The sequence below is a fragment of the Pagrus pagrus genome (assembly GCF_965226575.1).
Source record: "Pagrus pagrus genome assembly, chromosome: 8".
Lineage (NCBI taxonomy): Eukaryota > Metazoa > Chordata > Actinopteri > Spariformes > Sparidae > Pagrus > Pagrus pagrus.
Genome location: NC_140192.1, coordinates 22,116,619 through 22,135,670, shown reverse-complemented (window position 1 = coordinate 22,135,670; position 19,052 = coordinate 22,116,619). Strand labels below are relative to the sequence as shown.

The 19,052-nt window shown below is 39.0% G+C and overlaps 1 protein-coding gene across 2 annotated transcripts in view; it reads left to right on the top strand.

Moving 5' to 3' along the window:
- edil3a (EGF-like repeats and discoidin I-like domains 3a) overlaps nt 1–6,194 on the top strand; it is a 118,880-nt gene extending 112,686 nt beyond the window's left edge. For both annotated transcript variants that reach the window (XM_084359278.1, XM_084359277.1), the window contains exon 10: nt 3,013–6,194. In XM_084359278.1, coding sequence (XP_084215404.1) covers nt 3,013–3,162 — 150 coding nt within the window. In that variant the 3' untranslated portion in view covers nt 3,163–6,194. The remainder of the gene's footprint in view (nt 1–3,012) is intronic.
- The last annotated feature ends 12,858 nt before the right edge of the window (nt 6,195–19,052 follow it).

The following is a 19,052-nucleotide window of genomic DNA, read 5'->3' as shown; positions in this document are numbered from 1 at the left end:
GTTTATGGAAAAGAGCAGATCACATATGGAGAAAGAGGGAGAAACGACAGAGAGGGCAGAATGCCATGTGATGTAGTGTTTGCTTGTCATTGACGTTATCTGAGCCCCGCGCTACAGTGTAGATGAGAAAAACAGGGAGACAATGGGTTTCACTGCAGGAGGAAAATGATGAAAAAGAATGTAGGATGATGAAGGTGGCCTGCACTCGTTTGTGGCACGTGAAATAAGGAAAGTAATGAAAGTGTACACCTGTCACATGATTTCAGCTTTAGTCTGCCGTACAAGTAACTCATGAAAGCACTGAAAGCGACAGTGTAAGGAATTCCACGAGAGCAGTCATATTAATGGAAACACACACATGCAAGGAAAGACGAGGCAGAGGTTCTATATCTCGTCACATCATTGCATATTGATCGAGGACAATTACATCCTATATGTCCAGCTGCTACTTGATAGCCGGGAATCTCATGAGACGTGCTATTACATCTGCAAACCATATGTTTTATGCTAGAGCCTCTATCTGCTTTATCCTAACTGAGACCTATGCAATTTTGTGCTTTACTGAGCTTAGTTTTAATAATGTATTGGAAGGATGAAAGTGGCATTAGGTTCAAAATTAAATAGAATCCCTGTTAGAATATTTCAACCAAATAGTTTTTTTTTGTCTAAGCCGAACCAAATCGTGATCTTTTAATGTTAATAACATTCCAAAAGTCAAGAGTTTGCCTGCACGCTTTATTTTGAAAGTCTAACTGGACATGACACACGGTATACTGTAGGTAGAGCGCCATAGCCAAGGCCACTGCCAAATTTGACGAGTTGGGAGTGATTTTGCTTTGTCTTTATTTTCATCATGTACTTGACTATCATATTTTTTTATTTATTTTGTCTTTATTAGCTTCATGTGTAGCATTAAGCCTCTTTGAGTTTTATTACAATGATGGGTGAGATCGCAAGCTCACTCCGTGTAGGTGAAATAACTACATCAATATTATCTCAACTGTGGAGTAAAGACATGCATTTCCAAACAATAACAGAAGATTGAGTGAATATATTTTAGAGAACCCTGAAGGCAACAGGCATCTAAAAAACAAGACTTTCTGGTCATCAGTTTACAATAACTGTACATGTAAGTGAATACTTGAAATTGCACAGCCCCATTCCTGCAACAACAAGGCCTTACAGTATCTGCACATATAAATTCTAATCGGCTCTATTGCCTCATCATTTACCTGAAACTAAGGGGCATGTTTACATTGAAAATGTTAATACCTTTATTGTGCAGTTTTCTCATGTTGCCACGTTACCTTCACATTAATACTTTGTACTGCAGCGATCAGCTTTTTCTTAATTTTTCACAAATGTCTTTTACCTGATTGTGGTGTAGAACACAACTTTGTGCTTCTGATTCACAAGCGCACTAGGCTGTCACTAATACTTGCAGAGGACATTTGGAGAAAGTTGGACCTCTCACTGAATGCCTGTTGCTTATGAAGCGTTTAAGTCCATATGTGTGAATAGGGCATTACACACTTTGTCTTTCCAGTTCCTATTGTCAATTTCTATTATCCTATTTGTAAGCACATAAGAAGTTTAAGTGAATGGTTCTTCCAGCTGGCAGTGTGCTGAAAATGAAAGTCAACCAGTAGTATTAAATATGGCTAAAAGTTTGTATTTCTCTCCTTCAGATGCTGTGCTGCAGCTTGAATCCTCAAACCTCATCTCTGACCGTGTGTTAGGATAAATATAACGTGTGAATATTTTGTCAAACCACAGCTTTTTTTTTCTAACATCCCTCCTGTGATGTTGGGTGCACGGCCATGTTTTTTTTAGCACTTGTTATGTTACATGTTTTGACTGTCCAAATCCAAACCAGCTCCAATGGTTTTTGAAAAAAGAATTAGCTGAAGCTTTTCTCTTAAAAAGGTCAACCTGTGTCCAACACCTGCTGATTTTCCATTCCACGCCAAAGCGAATCCCATCACATCCCAATTACATCGGCATAATAATGTCTGTTTAATTGAAATGATCATATCCTTCAATGAAGCGGTCCCTGTAGATTAATTTCATCTACATATATTTTATTCTGTCTATTAAGCACACACGATCATAAACCTTCTGATAATCAACAATAGAGCGCACATCCCACTGTGACAATTAGCTTGTGGTAGTTAACCTTTGAGTTGTTGTTTCAAGGTGTCTAAAGGCTCTTTATTGTCACTGAATTGTTATAAAGGAGCTGTACACACTGAAATCTCTCTCTTGAGGACTTGAATGGTTAGAATGATGCAACTGGATTTTCAGTACTTTACAGTGAAGGGTACGCCAGCAGCTGCATAATGACAGTTCGGTGTGTTCATCCAGAATGTGTATTAGTCCGCAGCACTGTGACTTTTACAGAGCCAAAACTGGAGAAGCAGGTCTTTTTTTTATTATAGCAGCAATTCTGGCTGCTACCAAAGCCTTTCAAACTATTGCCAAGGTGAAAAATAAAACGCAACAAAAGTGAGGGAAAAACAAGAGCAGCAAGCACAAGGTGCCCATTAATAACACCACTCAGGAGAAACAGCACTAGATGCCCGTCTCTAATGGTGGAGATGGGACATGCAACTCAAACAACACACAATTTTCCACCAGAGGAAACTGTTGCATGTTGCATTCAAAGAAAAGAGCTAAGAATAGAGTTCAAAGACTGTACAATGGTTATTGGCAGTGTTTGAATTGAAGCCCTGATTGGCTGCACTTGATTCAGTACTTGCTCAGGCATGAGGCCTTCGAGGTAACAGTTTGGAGAAATCAGGCAAGAAATTAAGCATGAATGTTCTCAGGAAAAAGCCATCACAATTTGTTTCAATAGAGGCTGACTTCTGAAGCATCTGATTACAATTTTCCCTCAAATATTGCTCTGTATTAGAATTGAGTTATCAGATTAATGTTTTAACTGGTTTCTGGTTATGTGAAATCATCTCACAAAAATAATAATCTCCCCATGCTGCTTTTTTTCCTTTATAGGTATTCCAAGGCAACTTTGACAACGACACACACAGAAAGAACGTGATAGATCCACCCATCTACGCTCGGCTCGTCCGGATCCTCCCCTGGTCGTGGTACGGCAGGATCACTTTGCGCGCAGAGATACTTGGATGCACAGAGGAAGAGTGAAGCCCTTTCCTCCCATCTTTCTCGCCATTGCCCCCCTGTCCCTTTGCATACTGGAGTATCACTCCCAGTATTTCAAAAATAAACTGTGCAACCTGTAAAAAGAAATCAATTTCCAATGGATTTTTCAAGAATACGTGTTTGGTTGTGGTGGGTTGCTGTTTGTTCTTTTGTACAATGATTTCAAACCTGCCCCTGATCCACTTCTGTCCTTTAGTTTCCTCTTTAAAGCGTGATCCTTGTCTTTTTATTCTTCTCGAGATTTACCATCCTGTTTGGAATGAACTTCTGTAATATATATATGGGAGGGTTGGGTTGGAGGGCGGGAGTGGGGAAGGGGGTCTCGCTGTGGTTTTAACTTGTTGCCATAGAAGCTATTGTACAGTGTCACTTTTTAACAAAGATGTGAAATCTGTCTGCCGTGCTTCATTGGACATGATTAACCAACTTCATAACATAACTAAACCGTCTAAAATACCATGTAGAGATCACACGTTATCACATTATCAAATGTGTTTTTACTTTGATGACTACACGCCCTCAAGCCATGCTTTTACCCTAATGGACACCGACATTATTACATCAATCAAAACACTATTAATGCTCTTGTATTATATGTAAAAGACTAAGAAACTGCATGGTGCGTGAATTATAAATGTATATTATGACAAATCATTTAAAACCTCCAGCCCTGAGAGCAACGGCTTTGATTTAGGGACCTATTTTTATGTGCATTTTTAAATAGTTCTGAAACATTACAACACACTGCAAAAGCTTACTGAAGATGACTGATATGTGAGACAACACACAAGCACTGCAGGTACACACTGCAGCACAGACACTGAGGCTTACAGGCTGAAATGTCTCGATGCTCTCATAAGGAATTTCCAGTTTTATTTGTATCTATTTGATCATTGCTATACTTTTTCTAAGACGTTTGGGATTATCGTTTGTGCTCGTTCTTTTTTGTATTTATATAGATTTATTCGTCTCAGCTGTCAGTTGCATAACATCTCTGTCAAATGTCTTTCTTGTTGTCTTGGAGATCTAAGTTAAATCAATTAAAAAGCTCAGGATAGATGTCACTCAAAAACCCACAAATGTATAATTTCTGGCCACCTATTTAAAGATTTCACTGTGTAATTATTTTTTGAAAATGTCAAATGAGTGAGGCCAATTATTTAAATCATGTCTATATATGCATAATTCAGATATTGAAACCTTTTATTCTCTTTAATCCCTTTGACGTGGTAAATTGTTCGTTTTTGATTTTCAAAAGAAAGCAAATGTCCAAGATTAATAATATATTAATATACGTCACTATCTCAAACTTACAATAATGATTAACCGTGGCAACAATGCAGAGCTCTAAATTACTTATGAGCAGTGTCTTTATTTCAGGGTATCTGATGGTTATTGTCATAGGGGACAGGAGATGATATAGTAATGAAATATTAAAGGGAGGGTCTTCTTACATGGTTTCAGGATGCTAAAAATACGTAGACATATTAGTGTTACAGGGGATGCTGCTGTGCCAATCACGTAAAAACATTGTTTTTTCACTGTATGGGTTCTGCTATTGGCTGCATCCTGCAGTAAATGAACAGCGATGCTTCACTGGCTTCATACATGGAAGCAAACAAGCACCTGAGGTATCACAGCAGAGCCAAACCTTACAGCCCATTCTACTCGCTTCAAAAATAGGCCTGGATCACTTCACTGGCTCCCGCTCTTCAGAAGTTTTCCCAAAGCTCTCGAGTGGTAGAATAAGAGCTGGAGGGAGCCGTGTCTACTTTTATGCTTCATGTTTCACTTAAGACTTGTCAGCTTTCAGTCACTTAACCAACCAATCATTTCATATTGTAGGAATGCAGTGTATTAGTTCTGAGGTTTGCAGCCGAGCCTTAAACAGAAAGTAAGACATTTACAGGAAAATCTAGTTTGATTTAATGCATCAGCCTTTCCAGATAATGTTGTTTGCCTGACTAGATTTTGAAATACAAGGGTGCCACTGTTATTTTCATCACTTTATATATAGTGAATAAAAATGTATTGGAAACATTTATGGACTTAATTCTACATTCAAAATGATGAAAAGCACAGCAAGAAAAACATACGTGTGGCCATCTGAATATTTTGGAGCTTACTTTATATTGTTGTGCGCCGGAGCATTCTCAGCTGTCATGCCATCAACATGGATGTTGTCGTAGTTGACGAGTAACTGTACGAAGTCTGAAAATAAAACACAAACATTTTTCGATTGTTATCTGGATAATTGGAACTGAGTGTAGCCAATTCTATTCTGGTTTGGCAAAATACAATGTGATATACAGTACATGATATGGTATACTATAATGGCGCTAATGTGTTTTAAAGATAGGGATCTCTTGTGTTATGTTGCCAAACTCGATGTAAGTTACACTGAAAGACTTTGCTGTAGATTACCAATATGTGAAAATTGTTATTGGTGTGATCAGTCATTCCATATGTTCATGGACACAGGATGAGCATAACAAATTATTTCTCACAAATGACTTGTTGTCTTGACTGATATTATTTATCATCATATAACTATATCTTGGCCAGCATCTGCTCCGATTGATCTTCGTAGTCAGCTTCCTGTCGGCAGGCTGGCTACAAAGCTTCAAGGAGGTTTGCATGATGTATGAGTTTGAACAGTCAAGTGTTACAAAGATGTCCACAGGCACATTTTGTTCTTGCATATCATGAAGATCTGAAAGCCTTTACTTTGTACTCACCATCGATTGTCTTGTGCATTGTAAAATGTCATCTCAAGGGGAGCAAAGAGGAAACTCATCCTGTCTTTGTATTTCTGTGTCCACTGTTCACATATTTTTTCTTACCTCCTCGGTCTGAGTGTCAATCACTATCTAGAACAACGTATCTATTACAATGCTGGTTAGGTTCAAGCCTGAAGAGGAGAGTGAGAAACTGTGTACAGTAAAAAAAAAAATGTGTTGCTTCAAACAAAAGCTCTTTCAGTTTGACAAATAAAAACATATCTGTGAAAATGACGCGTTTGCTTTGTTTTCTTTAAATGTCTGATCTCTTGTTCTGTTTATTGCTTCAATGTAAAAGATTATATCTCGATTCAGGATGTATTCTTCATTCCACCTTTCTCACTCTGTCAGTCAAGTCCCCACCTCTGCACTTGTCACTTATCATGATGAGCTGAGAGGTCCACCTCCAGTAGCCTGAGGCTGAGCTGCCAGGCATTCATACAGCTCTCAGGTGTTGTAGAAAGAAACATCAGATGAAGGAAATTAACGATATTAACCTTTTACTTTAATTTTTGTGTTTTGTTTAGCATGAAACTCCTTTTGACTGCCAATTTTCTGTTGTTGTTGTAAAATTACAGTTACCATTCATTATATTTTTCTCTTGATAGCCACAGCCAAGCTCGTTTTCTGGCCATGTACCCCAAAAACACTAACAACCTCACAGTTGTGGAAAATTGTGGCTGTGCACATTGTAATAATGAAATGGCAAAAAAAAAAAAAAAAGAAGGGAAACAGCCACTGTGGTCCTGTCAAAAGGTAACACAATCTACCTAAATGCACCTCTAAAGCTTTCCTATTGTGTGTAAAAAAAAAGGGCAGAATTAACTGTTATCAATCGTTACTGGAGCTGTTTATGTGTGAAAGCAGCAAAAAGCAGATGAAGATGCACAAAACTGGCCACAAGTTTTAACATCCATCATGTCATAACGCCTCTCAGACGTGCATGATGGGTTCCAGGCCTTGCTGACGCCGCTAAGTTTATCAACATAATTGAAAAGTTTAATTAATTCATTTGCAATCAAATTAGTATGACTATACTGTAGCTTTGTAATTTAAAGTTTAATTAGTCGGATAAAGAGTTTCTCGCAGAGTTGGTTGGCGTTGCACTGCTTGGCCCTCTACTCCATCAAGTTGGCTCAGTGTCAACATGGTTTTACCACATTATGCTGCTCTCATTGATTTTCTTTGTCCTGCCATTGCCACTTTCTGTGTCTCTCGGGTGATTTCTAATAGTTGTAGCAGTGGATCAAAGTGTGTGTGGCATGGTCGACACTGCAGTGGAAGCTGGAATGTCCAGTAATGATTCTGTTATCAAAGTGTCAGTGCAGGGACAGGTAATTGCTTCGTAACTCAGGTGAAGCTACTTGGCAATTAAAAGCTTATTCGAAAACAGTCTGTTTAGTCTGGTTGTCCATTCCATTAAAGCTTGATTAGTAAAGATTCAACATTCAAAGTGGAAGTGACCACTTTTTGGTCAATTTCAGGAGAATTATTCCGTCTTTAAATGGGTTTTTCCAACGTGCTATTTTACCTGCCTCAGATAGACACAGAACACAAGGTGTTTCCACCTACAGATGCTCTCTCTGTTGAAGGACTCAACTCTGTGAGTACGTGATCTACTCTTTTTGTCTGATTAAACAAGATGGATGTATGTGTCTTAAACATTTTTCAACCTGATCGAAGTTTGCAGCATTATTTCCCAAGTATTGTGCAGCAGTTTTCTTTCAACTACTGTGATATTTATCACGAAGAGCTAATTTACTTGTTCGAATCATTTGATTTGACTGTTATTAGTACAGATGACTGGACAGAACTCATAAGAACCATTGTGTTCAAAGTTGTTATATTCAAACAATTAATAACATCAATGTGCAATGTTTTTTATCGTAGAGCTGCAACCAACATTTGAAATAATACTTTAAGATCTAACACGTTACATTTCCTATTATAAAAACAGCTACAGTAGGCTGTAGAGTTGTCCACTTAGATAATCCAAAATGTTATCCACAATGTTTGAACCCAAATAAATCCATAAATGTATGTAAAGAAACAGTGTAACAGCTGGTGGCTATAACTTTTGGGGAACAATAAGTGACTATATACAACACTTCAAATATCACCTTGTCTGATATAAGATAATAATTGCCAAATGTATTTTTCCTTCATTGAAGTGATTTTCAGACTTAAACAACAGTCTGTACCAATAGATTAAGCATTTTTTTTTTAAATAAACTGAAAATATAGAAACATCCAAATTCATCAGTAGATGATGAATGGTGTAGCGTTACGTTAACATTGCAGCAGCAGTGCCGAAATTACTTAGAACATGTGGACGATGAAGGAAATCAATTGTAGGTGACTCTGACTAACAGGAACACCGTCCATAATCCAGGTTTACAATGCATAAAGTAAAGAGGACATTATTTGCTGTCACAGCTCCATCACAGCTATCTTAAAATGCACCGGGATGCTTTTGTTATGGCTTAATGATGTAGCACCAACCACTCTTACTCATTAGTTCAGAGAAGTTTGACATGTTTATTGAGCTCAGGAGCTTAGATTCTGTCTAGACACAACAATAAAAAACCTTGAAGTCAAGATCTGTCTGTGACTCTCAATCGTTTATGCAGGACCAAATGACTTATAGATGTGGCAGAACTACGTTAATACTACACAGAACCAACATTTGGTTGCAAGAAAGAGAAAAACTAGTGGAGATATGATTTTTTGAAAATTACAGATTCTTCATGCTGGTAAAACATGACTTCATGTTATTGATTTGATTACTCTAACCATTCAGCAACAACTATTTAAATATTGCATGTTGCCAAGTGTCCTTATCCCTCTTGGATGTTCAGGACAAATTTCAACCCAAACCAGTGAAACGATTCGAATACACAAACACAGAATCACAAAAAAGCTGAAATTTCACTCTGAGGCCCAAACTTAAAAAGATATCATAACTTTGATTTGTACTTGTATGAAGTATATGCAGTACAGCTGTGGGATTTCTTCAGGGTCCCATGAATTTAATAGAAGTTTCAACAGGAGATTTTTTCAAGAAAATCCATGATGTGTACTGGGAGAAGTTGATAAAAGATTACTTTACTTATAACACATATAAAAAAAAAAAAAACAGTCCAATAAATTGACACTTTGTCCCCCCTTTAAAAAGAAAACGGGACTCGGGTACGGCGGCCGACAGACAGTCAGACTCACGTGCCGTGCTAGCTCCAGAAATCCTCTCCAACCTGAAGCAGAGATGCAGTAAAACAAACTCACAGTGTAGCAAAGCAGTCGTCTCTTCACGAAGCAGAGGTCATGCAGGTCAAACTCACATTTCAGGTGAAGAAATCCTCATCAGACATCTCAGAAGAAAACCACGCCGCAGCGACAGTGGAACTATATAAGAAAGTCCTTTCCAGTCGGCGGCTCTGTCGTCTGACCTTAAGTTCACTTTAGTTTATTGACACACACTCACACGAACATTCATCTCAATAACTAAAGTTAAAGAGCGACTTCTTTAACCACGGTTTCTTCACCTTCACCCATCTCCCATCATCACACTTATTTTCACTTTCATTTCTTATCTTGGGGTTTTCCCTGTTTTATTAAGAAGCTATATTAATTGAATCCCTTCATTATGCCATAGGGGCTTCACTATACAAAAATTAAAAAAAATCTAGGATGTTGTGACACATTTTACCTCTATGAAAAAGTTGCAACGCCTTTGATGTGGTTATTGCACTAAGCCTTATTATGTTTTCTGTAATATTCCGGTTCACTGTTTCGCCCGACTTGAAGTTTTCTTGCAAAGCAGTTGCACTACTGCCAAAATAAACCACATACAATCTGCAGAGCTTACAGATTGCACCACATTGTTGGGTCTCTGTCTAAACGCTCCCACACTTTAGGTGATCGTGGGCGGGGATTCCGGCTGCAGCTTTTCTCTCCGGGGTAATCCATGCTTTGACCTGGCTCAGCCGTGCTTCATGCTGCTGATGCACACTATGCAAATCGACATACAGTATTTCAGTAATCAATGATGTCGATGAGTTGCTCCAGTACTGAAGCCTGCAGGACAAAGGAAAGTGACAGACAGAAAGAAGATGTTTGACAGAGCACAGCATCTCCAACATCAAGGTAATGATTCAGCCTATTGCATAAAATAATATCAATATTAGTATCACTGTGAGTACATGTTGTTGTCTTTTGTTGAAGTACAGCTCCTTTTAATGGCTAAGAAATGTTTTTGTCCGTATAATTTTCATTGTTACTGTAATTAACTTCTTGTTTTCTCACTTCCCACTTTACTCCCAACATACATTCTATCAGTCGACAACAGTTTCTGTTTCTTCATCTTTCTTTAAGTAGCTGTTATTCTTATGCAAGAAGCTTCCAGAGAAAAAAAAGGCACTGTGTATTGTTTGCTGTCTGGACTGGTCTCGACTCTCTACCTTTTTAATCTCATGCAAACAGTGTGATTCTATTTACTGCGATCAAAAGGCAAGTCACATTTATTCTGGTGACCTATTGATTAAATTTAGCTTTGCGAACTGATGAAATGAATCGTCAGATTAAAGCATCACAGCACGGTGTAAACCTGAGTCGGAAGAAGGCAAAGACACATTTATTTACAAAAAGGCGGCCTGTGAAGAAAACAAATGTGGAGGTTCGATAGTGCTTCTTTCTCTACTGAGTGCAGGAAATTGTTTAAAACTTGACTCGGTGCTTGTGAGTGACATGCCCTCATTTAAACACTAGGAATTAAGCCGTTGACACAGTTGATATTTGCCATTCGATGACTTTATTAAAATGAAAATGTTTGACATTTAATTTAAAAAAGACCTGACCTGCTCTGCAGTGGACAATTTTAAAATGAAAAAGCAAAACAGCGACAGCTAGTGTACTGCATATACACTTACCTTTTCCTCACACTCTTTTGGTAACAATATGAAAATTAAAATGCCATTTTATAACAATTTGAAAATGTAAACGAAAACAGCACTTGACAGTTAATTTTCCAACACTAAACCTGCCTTAGTGTACAATAATCAAATTAAATAAGAAGAAAGGCCATTGCCTTGCATTTTCAAATGTATATTATCATTCTAACAAAGGCCCCTATGGGCTTCCATAGATATGTGTTAATGACACTAAGTATTCACCAGAGAGATCAGAGGATTCAACTCTAAGTACTGTTGATGGAGCTGTGGTGCTTGACTTAAAAAATACTTCACTAAAACCAAACTCCAGAGAGGAAACTGTGCTAAAATGTTGCACAGCAGCATCATAGAGCGTAATGATTTCAAATATGTACTAAAGTCTTGCAAGGATCCGTTTCAAACACTTTCTTTTCCTTCTGAAGACTTTAAAGTTTCAGATATGATATTTTATACCCTGAGAGACATTAAGAGCAGCGCATAATGATTCAGAGAGGTTATTTTTAAAAGTCCAGACCGAAATATCGAGGAATAAAATGTTCACAGAATGTAATCTGGAGTCTCCCAGACTGTCTGTCTATAGTGTGTGCAGCAAAAAGCTATATGTAGGAACGTGTAGAAATTAGAGGTCCTGTGCCCATCAGGATCATGTCCACCAAAATGCTGTTAAATGTTACATTATCATGTGGGCAGAAATGACAGGGCTTGGATTACATTAAATGCTCTCTTGCTGTTCCCATGTGTAACTGACTGACAGGGCTGTAACAGGATTGGCAAAGAGACTGAAGGAGAGAGGAGTGTAACCAGAGCTGCCTCCTACAGTCCTGAATAAAAGCTCAGATGTTGAATTTTTTTCAGAAATAGTCACATTTTCTCACATTTTTTCACATTTCTGTCAATTATTGAAGGTGCAATATGTAAGAACTGGCCACCGGTCAAATTCCTACTCAAAAACAAATAAGGGGCAGTATATCACCGGAGTAGCTGCTAACTGCTGCTAACTGTAGCTGCAGTTGGTGTAGCCCAGGTGTAGTGCTGGGGAATGCAGCCTGGACTCAACTCCTCCCCCGACAAATTCCCTAATCATGGCCAAGCTATAAGGCACCTGTGTGCCATTGTTCTGCCTCTGCTTCCTGCGGCTGGCAGTGTTTGGTGTCCCAGTGGTGTCCATGTGAGGAATCCTTGTTTGACCCTTACAAGAGCATTTTCTGTTTGTCTGGTGCATGAGTGGTTCACCTGCAAAATAATGCTGCTGTTTTGCCCACAGTTGTGCCTTTAGTTTTGTGTTTTAAACCGGTGGGTTACCTTACTTTACTTTGTTGTTTGCAACGTTGTTTATTTCATTACTTGTTGTTTTTCTGACCATTTGTTTAGTTATTTTCCTAAGCAGAGTGCCATGTTGTTGGGAGACTGGGCACCCGTGGTGAGGTCCCTTCACTTTTTGTATGAGTAAACACATGGTTATACACTATTGACTGTGGGGTTTGCTGTGCTGCGCTGGGGGTGGGTGGTGGTGGCGCCCCTGGACGCTGCCTCTATGTGGTCTGCCGCTCCACATACGGCCTGTCACTAAAAGGACAGTCTTTTCTGACCTATGACTCCTGACGAGGGTGCACACTTGTGAGGAGTACATGAGCAACATCAAGGTCGCAAAGATGTCCTTAATTCAATCCACCTGCTTCCCAGTCACCACACAGGGGTAAGGTGACACACATGAGACTGGTTGTGGCTGATTGAATGGATGCCACCATCTCTACTTTTAGTTTTGTTAAGGAAGTACAAAAGACGTCAAGAAAACACTACACAAGACATTAAGAGAACTTTATATGTTATATTATGTGTATTTAAAGTCATGCTGTTGTTATGGTGTTTGCGCAACAATTATTTAAAGACAGGGATTGTTTGCAATTCCTTTTCCCCCCCTGTCAGAGATCTGGCCCATTTAGTGGGAGGGGCCAAGTGTTTAAAAGCGGGTGAGCTGAGGCTCGGTCCTATGCTGCTGGTCTGTTGAGGTGCTCAGGAGTAGGCCTACAACCGTCTCTGAGGAGAATGTGTTGGTCTCTTTTGTCATTGTTCACTTTAAACCACTTGGGTAAATAAACTTTGTAAAACTTCAGCGTGTCTTGTCATCTATTTCATGGCAACTCCGGTCAGAGGCCGTACACTACCCATAGCTGAGGCAGAGGTGTGACATGGCTACAGCTTAGTTTTCCTTTTTTTTTTTTTTATAGTTGTGGTTGCTTTTTTTTAAAAAAATTAATACGAGGACACTGATTCTTTAAAAAAAAAAATAATAATAATAATTTGTAATAAAATTTCATACACTTTACTGATTTTAAGAGTTTTTAATTTGCTTATTAACCCTTTCTTTTCCCCCTCAGCAGTTCCAACCCCTGTCTGTTTATCTTGATTATTTTGATTATTATTTAAAATAAAACCTTTAATTTACTTTATAACTCACGTCTCTGCTGATTCAGTAATGAGCCTGTGTGTCCTTTTTCTATTTCTCTAAACCAATTGCAGAGGTTCAAATATTTCTTGGGGTTGAAAGTCCCCAGGCAGCGTTGTTTGGCTTCCCCCTGAATTTCCCCCCCCTTAGTGCCCCTCGCCACATTAGCCGTGCAGCTAGTGGTTCGGACTGGGAGCTCAGGACCACTTTACACTGCTAGCACAGGAGCTTTGGACCAAGACTGACCGGCGCTTGCTGGTAAGCATGCCGACTTTAGTAGAAATCTCTGCAACACATACAGGTTCACAATATCAAAACAAACAAAAAAAGAATTGTTCACATTCTGTTAATTGTAACTGATTTTTGAATGTTTTCAACTAAAATTCTTACATATTGCCCCTTTAAGTTATCTTGGATAACTTACTCTCCACAGCTTTACTGCATTGCACAGCCTTCACCAGCAGATGGATGTTTGCTCACTATAATGGAGCTGTAGATATTCATGCTTTCCATTATTCTCAACAAAAGGATAATGCAAAGTTCATGAGGAAATGGCATTGGCTGATAAAGTGTGTGATGTGGTTGAGAGCCCCAGATCTCTTTGTCATATATTAACCTGGTAAATACCTACTGTGTTGTTCATATCGCTGAATGTTACAAATAAATGGCTGTTGGGCCTACAAAATCCTGCACTGTTGTGTTTTCCATGTTATTCATTCAATGCCACAAAGACAAAATCCAGTAAATCCATGACAATAAATGTATTGTTAAGGAATAAATAAGCCAGTCCTGATGATGGATGACATTAGGCTGATTATATAATAGGTTACATTCATTTGTAAATCCAGCTTTGTATGCTTCTGAGCTTGTGTTTATGGGTTCTCTCCTGTCTGGGAGTGTGTTAACATGAATATAAAGGAGGGAGGGACGGGGTTATTTTATTATCTCCCTGTTACAGCTCACTTGGTCAAGGTAGCTATCTTAACAAGATATACTGCCGCACTACCATTGGCAGACCTCTGCCTCACACTGCAGATGTGACACATAAAATGATTTCCAGCACTGATGTTAGTGTATCATCTTGATCAGTGGGTTAGAGGAGTGGGAAATGCACTCACATTTCAGAATGTAAGGCGAAGTGACAGGATGGGACAGAGGAGAGCTGCCTTAACTTAATGCATTCAGGTTTAACCAGCATCTCCTTCTGTTCGATCTCGCACAACTGATTCTTGAAAACCGTTTTAAAGTCAAAATCCAGTTTGATTGTTTGAAGCATAGTTTTTCAGCTGCCACAACATCCTGCCTGGATTTATAGCTCCAACTTTATCAGAACCCCTGAGACCATGGAAGATGTATGGCAACAGTGGCGGACTCAGTGTGTTTGAGGGTCAGGGGCAAAAAAAATAAAAAAGGCCACCAGCTGTATGAGGTGTGGCACCAGTGAATGGTGCTTAACAAAAAGAAAGGGAAGTTATTTTAGAAGTTCAATTAGTTTAACAAACGTAATAAAAACCCATCCAATCGTCAGAATACATGTTGGCAATGTACATTTTTGTGAACCATGTATTTGCTGAAACCTGACATTTCTTTATGAAGTTACATTTCTTTAGTTGGTTTACTTTTTTTTAGGTTTGTTGTGACATCGCGGTGCTTATTGTCTGCTTTAGGCACAAAAACCACTTGGTTATGTTTTGGCTTACCTTGGTCTGTTACACAGCTGGAAATCGTCCTGATGTCTTGTCAAAAATGTCTGGTTTTGTTCCCACTAACAGCTGGAAAATGTCCCAATGTCTCATTAAACACATCCAGTGATTTTGTGCTAACAAATGTTGAAACACCATCTCGGACACTGATCCGTGGCTTGGCAGCCATCTTAGTTGTAAGGCCATCACCATTGTCGGTTAAAATACATGTAATGTGAACGTGAAATGACAATTTGTAGTAAAGTTGATATGATATGTATGACAAGTACAAATTGGAGTGCATCCATGGTTTGCAGAAACATAACATGCCAACATTATATTCTGGTGACTGGGTTGCAGAAACATACAAACCCTGAAACTGGCAGGGAAGAATACTGACAGACTAACTAAACTATACATGAAATCAAAAAGTCCAACTGAACAACAATGCAGTGCCAGAGGAGAGGGAGACCCTGTCCACTACCACCACAGACTGGGCATCTGCCAGGTTCCTTGATCAGACCAGGGAGCTGCAACACTGAAACATAACACACACACTCAACGCAACAACAACAGACCACGCGCAAGCCCTGGCAGAGGCCCCAGGCTGTCACACACTAGTTCAGGATTTTAATCCAGATGCCCCGCAGCCCTTCTCCAGAACCCAAATGATTAACGAAAAAACTGAAAAGGAGCTGTAAAACAGCCTGGATGGTCTGTTAATCATTCAACTATTTGTAAACTATTAATCAGTCATGACTAATAATCGATGAATTATTAGGGACAGGTATGACATGAGCAATATAACCACCTAAACAAATAACTAGCTTTACTGTGACTGAACAATGTTTATTTGCCAATTTCAAATGGCCGGTAACATCCACTCATTATTCCCTGACAAATTTTAAAAAATATCGAAAAACACAAGATCTCACAATGTTATAGAGAGTGAGAACAAAATCCCTCCATCCATCCCCGTCCAGATTAGCACCAAAACGTAATGGTTTTCTTTTCTGGGCTGAGACCCATCCCCCATCCAAGTTTTCTTACATGCTTTCGAGTTTTTACCTCATTTGTAAAAACAGTGGTTACAAATCTCAACACGCCTCAGCCAGAGCGTTTTACATCTGGAACATTAGAGCACCACCCAACATTTGAGCTATATATAGCATCACTTATCATATGGACTAAATTTGTCTGCGTGGCTCTCTCTTTGTAACAATCAGTATTGAGGGCAAATCGGTTTCAAGTGCCCTGTGATATCCCTCTTGTTGTCTTGTTTGTGTAGTCTTTGGGGACGCTTTGGCAGAACTGGGCCAGTCTTGTGTGCACTGTTCACTTCTGCAATGAAACAGATGCAAACGTTATTTGGGGTTTGCTTACTGTACCTGTAAGACATTCAAGGGGGAGAGAAATTACCACTAAAAAGCTCTTACTCTCATCATGTATTATTGAGGTCAGCTTGGATATGTTCCTACATATGTAAAGTGCACCAGACGTTTTTCATCTCACAAGGACATTGTAAGAGGCGATGTGAATAGAATCTGTGCTGCGATAGTCAGGAGATTTTATACAGTAGGCTATTTTTATATAACAGGCCAATTTAGACTACCTGCTCTCTCTGATGACCCCTGGATAGGTCATTATTTCAGTGTGACATGTGTATCTGCTCACAGGCTAGATTGACTATCCAAGCTGTTGGGTGTTATTTATTTTTTATTATTCTCATAACAATTCAGGTCTTATGGTTTTTTATTTGAATAAAAAAAAAACACAGTATATGTCCGGGGGCAAAACACATGCTCTGTTTCTTTTTAAATGACCTGTCTGGTTAAAGTTAAAGCTGCATAATTCATTTTTTTACATGTACAATTGATGAAATCACTGTGTAATGTGAAAGGTTGTTGGGTTTTTGCAGTGCTAAAACAACAGAAAATGATCTCCTGGCTCTCCAGTTCCCCTCAGCATCTTTCAGCTCATTGTTTTGCTTCTACAGCCTGGAACTGTGTTGATTTGATGGGATCTTTCTGTTCTCATCAGCACCATTTCCAGCTGCAACAGGCTGCTGTTTTCAGCTGAAAAGCTCTGATAGACCCACTGTATGCTGCCTGCAGCATCAAACGGTCGATGGACCGATTAGCCAGAAGCTGGTGAAGAGAATGGAGCAATTAAAGGTTAAAGGTTCATTATTTGTCATTTAACGACACCAGGGTTGTAGAATGAAACTGAGTTTAAATCCTTTTATGCTGCATGAGAGGAGTGAGGAGGAGTCTCACAGCCTCAGGAAAGAAGTTGCTCTGTAGTCTGGTGGTATGGCAGCGGATACTTCCGTGTTTTTTTCGCCTGATGGCAGCAGGGTGAATAGATGCAGCAGCTAAAGAGCCAGATGTTTGTCTTGGGAATTGGAAGAGACTAAATATTAGACTTTTGTCAGGTGCCGTAAAGCACCATTACTAATGCTAATTCAGCTCTGAGCTAGCTTGATGCGTAACTGGACAGACATTTGCTAACACTATACCAGGTCTTCACCAGAAGTGGTGTTATTACTCTCCTTTTTGTCATAGTAATGTCAGCAGTTAGTGACATTGACAGACTGGACAGGCAGGTTAAGAAAACAAAAGGCAATCTTTATAAAGAACGCAAAAAAAAAAAAAAGAAGAAGATGAATTGATTAATTGTTTTAAAATTGTTCATAGTGGCCCATCAGTGTTACAACAGTGTTAATAAGAGTAAAAATCCAAGTAAAGCGAGGTTTGCTAGACTCATTTTGATAATTAAATAAAATGATAAGGGAGAGTAAGTGGTTCCTGTTTCAAGACAGAACGTGATAGATGAGACATCTAGAGATAAGGTCACTGTCCCTCAGTGACGTGACCATTTGATGGTGGTGCCTCTATGAAAGATGCATGAACCTGCTGCAATGAGCCTTCAGTCCATGGCAGAAAGGAAGGTGAGAGTGAGAGTTTAGGACCTGCGAGAGTCACTTCTTTAACAACTTGCACAAACTAGTCAGTACTGTAGGTAACGCTCAAAGCTGTGAGAACACTGTGAAAGCGTCACACTCAGGGCAAATGGTCCCTGGAGACCTGAACAAGGTGCATTGCTGTAGGTCAGCGTTTCACATTTCCTTTCTCACAGTCAGACCTCGTCACTTTCTCCAGACCATTTATTTTTCAGATGATAAGAGAGATGTATGAGCTCGAAAATACATTTGAACAACTTGAAAAGGCTTTTCAATACTGCTCTTTTCCACATGAGTTTCTATTGCAACGAGTTATTAAAGGTCAGACTTTACATTTTCTCTTATGAAAGCTTAATTCAATTTAAACACACAATACATAATATATGGTATATTATTGAACCTTTTATCAAAGATAATGAGGCCATGTAATAGTTGGCGTATTGTTTCGCAGAGTATGTACAGCATTCGTTCATGTCTTCTCTCGTGTCAGCTGGATCTGTTTTTATAAAAGTAAATGTCATTTGAGGGAATGCTGAAAAAATGTTTTTGATGTGATATCTCAGAAATCTGATTAATTATTTCCTCGCACGTCATGTCGCGCGAGGTCTTTCTGTCGCTCAGAGGAGACGAGTACTTTAAAGGCCATAGACACCGATCCATCCGCCGTCGCTCACTTTCGGATTGAGTTTTCTACTAGCTTCAGAATAAATTACATCAGCTCTCATCTTGTGTTGATCCTGTAGGCTTGTGAAACCCCCACCAACATGTTTAAATTAATTCTTTGCCTGGTAGTTCCAATATGCACGTTCTGTAGACCCTCCGTGGACCCAATTAGAATCAAATATTACAAACAAAATCCCTCAAGGTTTTGAATGCGTGGTGTGGATATTTGTATCTGCAGATATATCGGGTGACTTAAAGCCTACAGCATTTTCACTGCATTTATTCTGTAACAATACTTTGGCCTTGCATCATTTACATTGGGGATATTCCTTTAGTGCTTTTAAAATCATATTTCTGGCAGTGAAACACAACAGATCAACATCAGATATATTC